Below are 12,591 nucleotides of genomic sequence, written 5' to 3'. Positions count from 1 at the left end.
AATGATTAGAGAGTACAATCACTAGTCGTACAAGATGTGAGCCAGTATTGACGTATTGTAGGGGAGGATCCGAGGATGTTAGGGGGTTATGATCTGATTAGCCAAGAAATTCGCAATTTAATTTGCTTCTCGATAGTAATGGTTGAAAAATGTTACTCCCTCCGTCCCTAAATAACATTCCTCTTTCTCTCTATTATATGAGGAATTAATGCTAGAAAGAGGAATGTAATTTAGGGACGGAGGGAGTAGATTTAACACAATAGAAGAATAATAGAATATATATCGTCTTTGATAATGTTTTGGATTGACCAATTGACTTGTTATTGTTGTATAACGGTTTTGATGTCGGCCATGGTGAGGTTTGCCTTCCACATTTTAGGTGCTTGATGCCAAGGAAGATAATGCTCTTTATGCATAATAGTAATGACACTTGTGGCCCAACTATCATGAATAATGAAATTACCAAAATACCCTTAACACAAACCCTCAAGCTGGATATCAGGAGTTGATCGAGACTCAAATCCTAATCCATGGACATGATAAGTGTTGACTCAACTTATGTAGGAGAAATAATGTTAAACTAGCATAGTGCCCGTACGATGCACGGTTTATAAATCAAATAATAAAACTCGTAGGGAAAATAAAAATAAAAACAAAGGTAATTCAATTACTAATAAAGGACTTGGTTACTAATGGTCAATAAAAAAAATTAAAGGAACGTGATTTGAATAGTATTTTATGTTATTTGAATTTCTTTTAATTTTTTATAATGTTATTTTATTAGTTGAAAAATAATTGAATAATACTCCAAATAACTATATAAGAGAAGTGGACTAATTCATTTATATATCCCGTTGAGAAAAAAACTACTTAAATTTTCTTATCATACCATCTGCATCAGTAGCTACAATCATTCTACTACATACATGTTTTATTGACCCGTTGCACTCACCAAATCTATAGACACAATAATAACCTTATATCTTTCCTGAGTTAAGCATTGTGCCAAAAACTATATATTATATAATAGTCATATAACCAACAGCTAATTAAATACACTATACAACACAAATACTTCGTATATAGGTATGGTCGTATGGATATTGATAATTTTATACAAATAAAATATACGGAGTATATATTAAGATTTGTCCCTACCTTAATTATAAAAAGGTTAACAAAACTCTTATAATAGTGCATGGACATTTATATCTCTAAAAATGTTCTTTTACATATATTTTCCCCTATTTAATTTTAAAAGCCCTAAAGTTGTCTCTTGAATTCGCTAAATTGATTTAAAAGGTTATGTTTATTTCATATTTAAAGCCATTTACTATTTTCATTTCCTTTTGTTTTAATTTTTCTATTTAGAATTTATTAGACTATTATATTTCAATATCGAAGTCAATATCTTTTTACTGACAATCACTAAATCAAAGTAGCTCAACTAAAGTTTTCAACATTGCATAGCTACACAACATCCAACACATTTAATGACTACATGCAAATAATTTTAATAAAATTACGCATTCGATATAAGTTATTAAACAAATTAACTATATATACATTTTGATGGGTTTATATCTTTCATATTAACAAAAATTTACAAATATTATTATTTCTTGAAAAAATTATAGACTTTAGAGTTTTGTATAAGATATATAAAGGATAAGTTAATTCCCGTCATATATGCATTGAGTTGCTTGATCAATTTTTTGTGGACATTTATATCTCTAAAAATGTTCTTTTACATATATTTTCCCCCATTTAATTTTTAAAAGCCCTAAAGTTGTCTCTTGAATTCGCTAAATTGATTTAAAAGGTTATGTTTATTTCATATTTAAAGCCATTTACTATTTTCATTTCCTTTTGTTTTAATTTTTCTATTTAGAATTTATTAGACTATTATATTTCAATATCGACGTCAATATCTTTTTACTGACAATCACTAAATCAAAGTAGCTCAACTAAAGTTTTCAACATTGCATAGCTACACAACATCCAACACATTTAATGACTACATGCAAATAATTTTAATAAAATTACGCATTCGATATAAGTTATTAAACAAATTAACTATATATACATTTTGATGGGTTTATATCTTTCATATTAACAAAAATTTACAAATATTATTATTTCTTGAAAAAATTATAGACTTTAGAGTTTTGTATAAGATATATAAAGGATAAGTTAATTCCCGTCATATATGCATTGAGTTGCTTGATCAATTTTTTGTGGGTGTTCTATCCGGTTCACCCTTTAAGCTAATTCGGATTCGAGGATCAGTTGTGGGCTGTTAGGTTCCATTCCCCTCTCAATTGTTGCCGGGGATCGAACACGGGTCCTCCCTGCCAATTAAGTGTAGTCTCAATCACCAATACCAACAACCAATTGGTGTAGTGGTGATTGAGACTACACTGGATATGGAGGACCCGTGTTATAAAATATTATATTATATATATATATACTTTTTTATATTATAAAAAATATTATATTATATACACATACTATTTTACACGAAATGTATTAATTTTCATACTATACGTAATTACATAGAATGTAAAGTACATGAAAATAGTATCATACCAACATTCCAATAATATAATTAGAACTTTAACAATGTGACTTATATATAATGTTTAGGTTTAATAAAAATGACATGTATATATTTTTTTTATTATAAATTGTTGATTTGAAAGTCTAAATTATAGTTAAAAGTTTTATTATGTATAAAACAACATAGATTATTGCACATGATTGTTGTATATCTAGCATAGTACATGAGCAATGCACGAATTCATAAGTAATAGCATTGTTATTTATTTATTTATTTATTTATTTTTTTTTTGAGGGAAGTAATAGCATTGTTAATACGAATATTACAATTTTAAACACGAGTTTTAGTTATAATACATTTTATATATGCCCTTTCCCGTCAAATGTCTAATTCAATTTACATTTATTCTTCTTGTTTAGATTGATTTTTAGTTCAATTTTGTTTACGTAAAAAAAACAAAAGGTCATTGTAAAAGACATTGTATAGAAAATGAAAGGCCGATTAAAATTAAATTTATGTTCAAGATTATATATTTTTTTTTTATAAGACGACATTTCGGCTCAGCATTCAGTATTTGTCGAGGAGTACAACAAACAATAAAATTAATTTATACACTATTTTGTATCTTTATCAAAAACTTTTGTGTTCATTCGATAACTTGTATTGAATTTAGGATAACTTTTATAATTGGTGCACAATATTTTACTTTACATCTGTTTTTTTTTTTTTTTTTTTTTTTTTTTTAAAATGTATGTATTGATTTCACAATTGACGTCAAACTAAATTCTATCGATTTTATTTAATTTTCATTAAAAAAAAAACAATATTAGCCTTTCAAAATACAAAATATTTGTTTCCTTAATTATGCACTTTAATCATATTGCTTCAAATTAGTTACAGTATTATTCTTTAACTTGACTATAAATAAAGATTGGAAAGACGTTATGGATTATTTGCAGTATTGGAAAGTATATATTTTTTATTAAAAATTTAATCATGTTAGGAAATCATATAAATCTTATGCATGTATAGAAACTTGCTTTTATTGTTTAAAGTTGAACAAAAATAACTATGCTTGAATATGTAAACAAAAATTATTTAGATATATTTTATACATAAGATAAGCCAATGAGAGAGTGACATTTGTCATCCTCACATTGAGGTGCTTGTCTTTTAGTATAATATATATAGATAGATAGATTGCAGTGTTTATCAAGAAAAAGAAGTGTAACACTTAAAAAATGGGGGTGTAAAAAGAATATTTTACAATAACTCTTGTAAATCTCCTAATCCTAAATTATGACGTCAATATCTTAACTTATTAGTTACCATATACGAGTAATTCCCTAGACTAGACCTAGGGCCTGTTCATATTTACTTAATTTCAGTTCAGTTCAGTTCAGCTCCAATCAGTTCAGTTCAGTTCAGCTCTTAATTTCCCTCTCACATAAAATATTCATTTCAGCTCAATTAAGTTCAGTTTAGTTCAGTTCAGCTCAAATATGTTCAGTTCAGCTCCAATCAGTTCAGTTCAGTTCAGTTCAATTCAGCTTAGTTCAGTAAATGTGAACAGACCCCTAATCAACAGTTGCCTGCCTACCAAGCTCAAAATTTGCCAAGCTAATCTAGTTAGTTATTCAAATAATTGATGGAGTAGTATGATGATCATCTCAGATCATGTAGTGTTGAGAGAAAGGAGATAAAACAACTAATTTTTAATTCAATAGTAAATAAATATTTTTATCAAAGTCAACTCAATGAATGATATTGATTAATTCTGACAAATATACGACCATCATGTAAAATTACAGTGGCTACGAAATTTATGTAGTCATCGTAAATTGTCACTAATAAAAATTATACAACCAAATAACCAATATGATTAACTTTTGTCTTGACAAAAAATAATTATAATTACTTCTATAATGTCAATGGTCAAACAAGGTCAATAAGTCAACAAGTTCACAAGTGCAATAAGTTTTTTTTTTGAAAGAAGCGGGGTTGTGGCAAGTGCAATAAGTTCATAGTCTAAATATCCCCTCTAAAATTTCTCTGTACTTTCAATTTCCCCTTCGGAAACTTATCAATTCCGATCAAAACCCTAACCCTAACCTCAGACGATGTTTCCGATTTCTCCTGTTCGTCTAATTCACACTCTGATTACGTAAATCATCGATCAAATCTTCAAATTGGGGATAAAAAATTAGTATTTGTAACATCTAATCACTTGTTAGGGTTTCGTCGGAGTTGATTCTCTCTCCTCCAACTCGCTCAAATCCAGTAATATCATGGGAAACTTCTACTGTCAACACCGTCATCAAAGGTCGGTACCACAACTCATCAACCATCACCACCCAAACCTCGCAATAAACTATCTGGTAAATGTTACTGTAATTTGCTACTTGTGGAATATGTATGTTAATTTTAGTGTGATATAAGTTTTCAGATAATTGAGTTAATTTTGATTGGTTTTTGTTTTGATAGAAGTTTGTATGGTTTCAATTTTCAAATTTGTATTGTGGGAGTTAGGTGATCTGATATTTTTTCTGAGTTGATGTTGTTATGGTTTGAGGTTTTTATCCTCCAATGTGCATGATGTTTACTGTTTAGGCAGGAATAGAAAGAGATTATGAATTGGTTGGATGTTATGTTACTCTGACTCTTAATTTCACCTCACGTACCCGTGTTGGACCCTCGACACTTGGACATGGGTATGACACCCGGACACTTCACTTTTAGTTCAAAATCATGGTTTTTTTTTTTCACAAAATAGCCGACTTGGACATGGATATGACACGTATCCGTGTTGGACATGGGTATCCGAGTCCAAGTAACATAGGTTGGATGAGTATTCACTTAATGATTTTGAAGTTATTCTTAATGTTTGTGTTGAAATATTAATTTGGGCTAGATTGATATGCAGTGCTGAGTTCAGGATGGTAAGTGTGTGTAGAATGCAAATGTGATCAAGAAGTATATGGGGAAAATGTATTGTGCCAGCTGAATCTTTAAAAAGGTTAAGCAGATGTCTTCTTGAGTTGGGAAGTATTGAGTTGTATCATCTCAATCTTATTCCAGCGAAATTTCTAGGTTTTGAGAGATGGTTTTGGAGTGATTGGGTATATTTTCAGTTTATATTCTCTCACTGGGGTGGAGGAATTTGAATTGACATAAAGCTTGAGGTATTGATTGTTCATTGTTGGTTTGGAAGCGTGTATATTCGATGATATACGGTCTAGTTAGTGCTATTCCCTTGAGGTAATTATGGATGTACTTGTTTAGTGTTGGAATGATTTTCGGAGGTGTTTATGTCAATGTTTTGGGGGTTGTTGATCTATGTTGTTTGGGTTTTTAGGAATGTGAGATTGATTTTAAAGTCCTGAAACAGTGAACTAATGTTGGCACAGGGTTTTACCCCTCACAGTGGTAGCTACAAAATTTATCAATACAGTTAAGCTGTATGTGCAATGCATTTCAAAGTGGTATCTCTTTGGTTGCTCTGTTTTAGCTAAAAAGAGCATGTTGTTAGTTAGGGTAACTTTATTGCTTATATTAGTTATGTTAGTTTGAGCCGAGTTTGTATTCTTATTACAAAATACCTAACATGCTGTTTTCTCTTTCAAAAACCAATTAAAGCAGCCTATTAGCTTAATTGGTAGAGCTATGTGCAATTTGCACTATGATGTAGGTTCAACTCCTACATAGGCTATGGAATTATGAATCTTAGCTTGCTGCATTATTCTGCCCATAGGTTGAAGCTTAAAAGAAACATTTGTTTATACTATAACAATAACATTTTAAACAACAATTGTTTTCTTTTTAATGAAATTATGTGTTCAATTCAAACTGATTGTTATTCACACACTATGAAATTATTAAAGAAACAAGCAACAAGCAAAATGGAGTTTCTAATATACAGAGCACTGATTTTATTTATATATTCTATTTTTAATTTTTATATTAAACAGGGAATCATAGAAAGAAAACACCCTGATTGAATCAATTTTGTTTTTCATAAATTGGTCAATAGTTCCTTACCTAAAATCTTTGTATGAAGTTCTTAAAACATAATTTTCCACATAATTAGGCTAAGTGCAAATAAGCTTTTGTTTTCTGTTCTGAAATAGAAATGACTGTGTTATTTTTACCTATTATTATAAATAAATAAACAGTTTAAACAATAGACATGCAATGCATCACATAACTGGATTTGAATTAATAACAAAATATTTTTATATCATATAATAATATTAATTACAACCATCAACGTTACAACACTAAACATAAGCTAACTTTATTTCTCAATATCCTTGGCCCCCCTTTCCCCTAGGAAAACCCCAAAATACAAAAGCACAAGAACAATTTGATGATAACAGAGGAAATCCTATATCATACTCATAAAACATAACCCTCTTAATCAACCTCCTCAATCTTAGGCCCAGCACCACCACTACCTCCACCCATACCGCCTGAAGCACCACCACCTGGCATGTCACCACCCATATCCATCCCTGCACCAGCAGCACCACCGCCATACATTTTCGCGATTATAGGATTGCATAAGTCCTCCAACTCCTTCTGTTTATCCTCAAACTCCTCCACTTCAGCCAACTGATTCTTATCCAACCACTCAATTGCCTCATCAACAGCCTTCTCAATCTTCTGCTTATCTGAAGCATCCAGCTTACCACCAATTTTATCATCCTTAATAGTGTTCCTCATATTGTATGCATAATTCTCAAGAGAGTTCTTAGCATCCACCTTCTTCTTCACAGCCTCATCTTCAGCCTTGTACTGCTCTGCTTCCTTCACCATTCGTTCAATCTCTTCCTTGCTCAACCTTCCCTTATCATTAGTGATAGTAATCTTGTTCTTCACCCCTGCAGTCTTATCCTCTGCAGAAACATTCAAGATACCATTTGCATCAATGTCGAAGCAAACATTAATTTGAGGAACTCCCCTAGGGGCCGGGGGGATTCCCTTAAGCTCGAAGGTGCCCAACAAGTTGTTGTCCTTGGTCATAGGACGCTCTCCTTCATACACCTTGATCAGCACACTTGGCTGATTATCAGAATAAGTAGAGAAAATCTGCTCCTTCTTCGTCGGAATTGTTGTATTCCTTGGAATGAGCACAGTCATTACACCTCCTGCTGTCTCAATTCCTAGAGACAACGGGGTAACATCAAGCAAGAGCAGTTCCTGAACCTTCTGATCACCTTCACCTGATAGAATAGCAGCCTGTACAGCAGCTCCATACGCGACAGCCTCATCCGGGTTGATGCTCTTACAGAGCTCTTTCCCGTTAAAGAAGTCTTGCAGAAGCTGCTGTACCTTAGGAATCCTCGTCGACCCTCCTACCAGCACAACATCATCAACTTTGGACTTGTCAATCTTTGCATCCCTTAAACACTTCTCCACAGGATCCATACACTTCCTGAACAGATCCATACACAGCTCCTCAAACCTTGCCCTCGTGATGGTAGAATAGAAATCAATCCCTTCATACAAGGAATCAATCTCAATCGTCGTCTGAGTAGTCGACGAGAGAGTCCTCTTTGCTCTCTCACAGGCAGTCCTCAACCTCCTCAACGCCCGAGCATTTCCAGAAATATCCTTCTTATGCTTCCTCTTAAAATCAGCAACAAAATGATTCACCAATCTATTATCAAAATCTTCACCTCCGAGATGAGTATCACCTGCAGTGGCCTTCACTTCGAAGATCCCTTCCTCAATTGTAAGAATGGACACATCAAAGGTCCCACCACCAAGGTCGAAAATGAGCACGTTCTTCTCCCCTGTCCTCGACGCCTTCTTATCCAAACCATAAGCAATGGCAGCCGCAGTAGGCTCGTTGATGATCCTTATGACATTCATCCCTGAAATCGACCCGGCATCCTTTGTAGCCTGCCTCTGAGAGTCGTTAAAATACGCAGGTACAGTAATAACAGAATTTTGAACAGTCTGTCCCAAATAAGCCTCAGCAACTTCCTTCATCTTTGTCAGAACCATAGAAGAAATCTCTTCAGGGGCAAACTGTTTTTCTTCCCCCTTATAGTTGACAACAATCATAGGCTTGTCTGCTGGTCCAGGAACAACCTTAAAAGGCCAGTGCTTCATGTCGGCCTGAACAGTGGCATCAGAGAAACGTCGACCAATAAGACGCTTAGCGTCAAAGACAGTATTCTGAGGGTTCATGGCAACCTGATTCTTAGCAGCGTCGCCAATAAGCCGCTCAGTGTCGGTAAAGGCAACGTACGAGGGGGTGGTGCGGTTGCCTTGATCATTGGGAATGATCTCGACTCGATCATTTTGCCACACACCCACACAACTGTAGGTTGTACCGAGGTCGATACCAATAGCTTTGCCTCCGGCTTTCGCTCCGGCTGACATGATGATTATATGAATGCAAAGAAAACAATCAAGAAAACAAAGTTTGTGCTGTTTTTGTTGCAAGTAAAGAGATGGTTGTTGATGATCTTGTTGTTTGATCGTTTGTGTTTTTTGTGTTGATTGATTGAATTGAATGAGTTGAGAGATGATATATATTTATATACTTGTTGGAGAAAGATGGAAATTAATGGCGGTAAAAAGTGAAGGATCGAGAGAAAGGTAGAAAGATGTGGAGTTGGAAAGGAAGAGAAGAGTTTAGGATATGTCGAGAACTGTTACAATTAAAAGGGGCGGGAGTTTTCTGGGACTTTCTTGGTTTTTCTACTATTTTTTTTTCATACACCTAAAAAATATGGTAAACTTTGATAAGGTTTTTGACGTAAGGTTATTCTGGATATGGGCTCACATTTATTTACAGGTACTCGTACAAAATTTAGGAGTTTGGTTACTGGATCATAGATTCATAGGTACAAATAAGATTTGTTGGATTGGGATTGTCAATTTAGATTTTAATGTAATAAGGTTTTTACGTACCTACTAAAATGAATGTTATTCGGTATGAACTAAAATGATTTTTTTCTTCAAAAAAAAAAAAAAAAAAAAAAAAAAAAAAAAAAACTAAAATGATTTTACTTGAGGCAAAACTTGGCATGATTAATTAGAGTTGTCAAAAACTCACCCGATCTAAGAAACAAATCTGAACCTAACCTGTATCCGGACAATGGGGTGAAACTAGTGACCTGTAACACGGCCTGAACCTGACCCGATGTTAACCGACAACCGATTTGATCCAATACTTTTTGACCTGAACCCGAACCTGCTCCTGACCTGAGAGTAACCGTCAACCGATTTAATTCGACCCGTCAACAATCTGAACCCGAACTAGTACCCTGCCCAATTAAAGCGTGTACCCGAGTCATGGAAGGTTTAATAAAATTTATATGCCTTTTGTTCAACTTATATACTGGTACAAAACTGTAAACAGTAAACCCACGATTCGATTCAACTTGTATACCTTTTGTTCTCTATTACTCATATATAGGTTTAATAAAATCTTGATAATGCTGATCAAATTTTGGAAGGCGTAACTTGAGCACATCGATATTTATTGGAATTGAAATTAAACCAAAACCCAACTTAACTCGAACCCGAATGTACCATCTATTAACCCACTCAAACCTGACTCACACACAACCCGAACCTGAAATTGAATCCGATCTGAATTTGGCTCGAATTGAACCCGCCATATATCCGAAAAGGTGAACGACCCAGAATAACCTCAACTGAAATTGACCCGACCCAAACTTGAACCTGATCTGAGGCTAGATTGACCCGACATAACCTGATCCTAATTTAACCCAAGACATGATTTGACCCAACCCAAACCCGACTTGAATACCCGAATCGACAGCTCTACTATAATACACGAAATCAGAGCGATTTAGGAGGTGTCGGGAGTTGGTGTTGGACTTTCACGGAACACTAAGGGATGAATCCCGGGATCATATAATATTGTGTGGACCCATATATGACCATTATCCGGAAACATAAAGGCTCCGTGAGAACTTATAGCCAATATAAGAGACATGTACGAAAATGAGTAAAATGACCATTTAAAGGCAAATTGGATGGTTCCACCCACCCAATTAAACTCTCGGACTGTATTAGGAACCACAATAAACATCTAAGCAATTTTTCATGGAGAAAAAAGTCAAAAAATTACAAAATTGAAGGCTAAATAATCCACAGTTTTTGAGGAAATTTTGAAGTTTCGGGGTTTGGTGGCGTAAAGTGCAGAGACCCTAAAGCCGTCAAAACTGACCCGACCCGACCCGAGGACCCGACCTTAACCAACAATGATTTGAACCCAGCCTGTACTCAAACAATGGGGTGGATTATAGCCTTCAATTTTGCCATTTTCCGTCACTAGGCCCCAGACCTCAAAATTTCCTCAAAAAATGTGGATTATAGCCTTCAATTTTTTAATTTTTGACCTTGTTTCACACGGTAATAAAAATTAACGAGATTTTTACCATGGTCCCTTATACCCTCCGGGAGTTCAATTGGGTCAGTGGAACCATCCAATATGCCCTTAAAGAGTTAATTTACCCGTTCACAACTTGTAGTGATTTCGTAAACTAAAGCCTACCACGGATGTTTATGACAACATATAATGATCATATATGATTTTAAACGGCATTATATGACCCCGAGAATCCGAGATGTATCCCTTAGGGTCCCAATGCTTTTCTCCACCGGGCCCTATACCTCAAAATTTTCTCAAAAAATATGGATTATAGCCTTCAATTTTGTAATTTTGTATCCTTTTTTTGCCCGAAAATAAAAATTGCCGAGATGTTTACCATTGCTTCTAATATCCTTTGGGAGTCCAATATGGTCGGTGGAACCATTCAACATGCCCTTAAACGGTCATTTTACTCGTTCAGAAATTGCTGTGATTTCGTAAACTCAATCCTACAACGGACGTTTATGACAACATATAGTGATCATATATGGTTTCAAACGCCATTATATGACCTTGAGATGTATCTATCAGAGTTTCAAGGTTTTTCGCCATCGGGCCTTGAAGCCTCTAAATTTACACAAAAGCGTAGATTATAGCCTTCAATTTTGTAAATTTTTGACCTTTTTCGCCCAAAAACGAAAATTGCCGAGATGTTAACCATAGTCCCTAATACCTTCCAGGAGTCCAATAGGGTCGTTGGAACCACCCAATATGCCCTTAAACAGTAATTTTATCCGTTCACAACTTGTAGTGATTTCGCAAGCGCAAGCCAACAACAAACGTTTATGACAACATATAATGATCATATATGGTTTAAAACGCCATGATATGACCCCGAGATTTATCCTTTAGGGTCTTAAAGCTTTTCACCACCGGGCCCTGAAACCTCAAAATTTACATAAAAAGTGTGGATTATAGCCTTCAATTTTGTAATTTTTTCACCTTTTTTCGCCCAGAAATTATAATTGCCGAGATGTTTACCATCGCTTCCAATATCCTCTAGGAGTCCAATACGGTCGATGGAACCATCCAATATGCCCTTAAATGGTAATTTTACTCGTTCACAAATTGTAGTGATTTCGTAAACTCAAGCCTACAACGGATGTTTGTGACAACATATAATGATCATATATGGTTTCAAACGGCATTATATGACCTCGAGACGTATCCCTCAAGGTCTGAAGGCTTTTCGCCATCGGGCCCTCAAAACTCAAAATTTACACAAAAAGCGTGGATTACAGCCTTCAATTTTGTAATTTTTTAACCTTTTTTTGCCCGGAAATAAAAATTGTCGAGATTTTTACCATGGTCCCTAATACCCTCCAGGAGTCCAATTGCAAAGGTGGAACCACCTAATACGGCTTGAAACGGTTATTTTACCTATCCATAACTTACAGTGATTTCGTAAACTCAAGACTACCACGTACGTTTATGACAACATATAATGATCATATACGGTTTCAAACGGCATTATATGACCTCGAGATGTATCCCTCAAAGTCTCAAGGCTTTTCGCCATCGGGCTCAGAAACCTCAAAATTTACAAAAAAGCGTGGATTATAGCCTTCAATTTTGTAATTTTTTGACCTTTTTTTGCCAGGAAATAACAATTGCC

The 12,591-nt window shown here is 34.4% G+C and overlaps 1 protein-coding gene across 1 annotated transcript; it reads right to left on the bottom strand.

Annotated features, from left to right (window-relative positions):
- Positions 1-6,902: 6,902 nt before the first annotated feature.
- Positions 6,903-8,950, bottom strand: LOC145613047 (heat shock 70 kDa protein-like). The gene has a single exon (XM_081668112.1). It carries the CDS (start codon positions 8,948-8,950, stop codon positions 6,974-6,976), a length of 1,977 nt encoding a protein of 658 aa, XP_081524238.1. The 3' UTR covers positions 6,903-6,973.
- Positions 8,951-12,591: the final 3,641 nt, after the last annotated feature.

This window comes from Chenopodium album, chromosome 25 (genome assembly GCF_948465745.1).
Source record: "Chenopodium album chromosome 25, dcCheAlbu1.1, whole genome shotgun sequence".
Lineage (NCBI taxonomy): Eukaryota > Viridiplantae > Streptophyta > Magnoliopsida > Caryophyllales > Amaranthaceae > Chenopodium > Chenopodium album.
Note: the sequence above shows the minus strand (reverse complement) of the source record. Positions and strands in the feature narration are given on the sequence as shown.

Excerpts from the sequence above, each read along its gene's own strand:
- LOC145613047 (XM_081668112.1), bottom strand. The coding sequence starts at position 8,950 with ATGTCAGCCGGAGCGAAAGCCGGAGGCAAAGCTATTGGTATCGACCTC.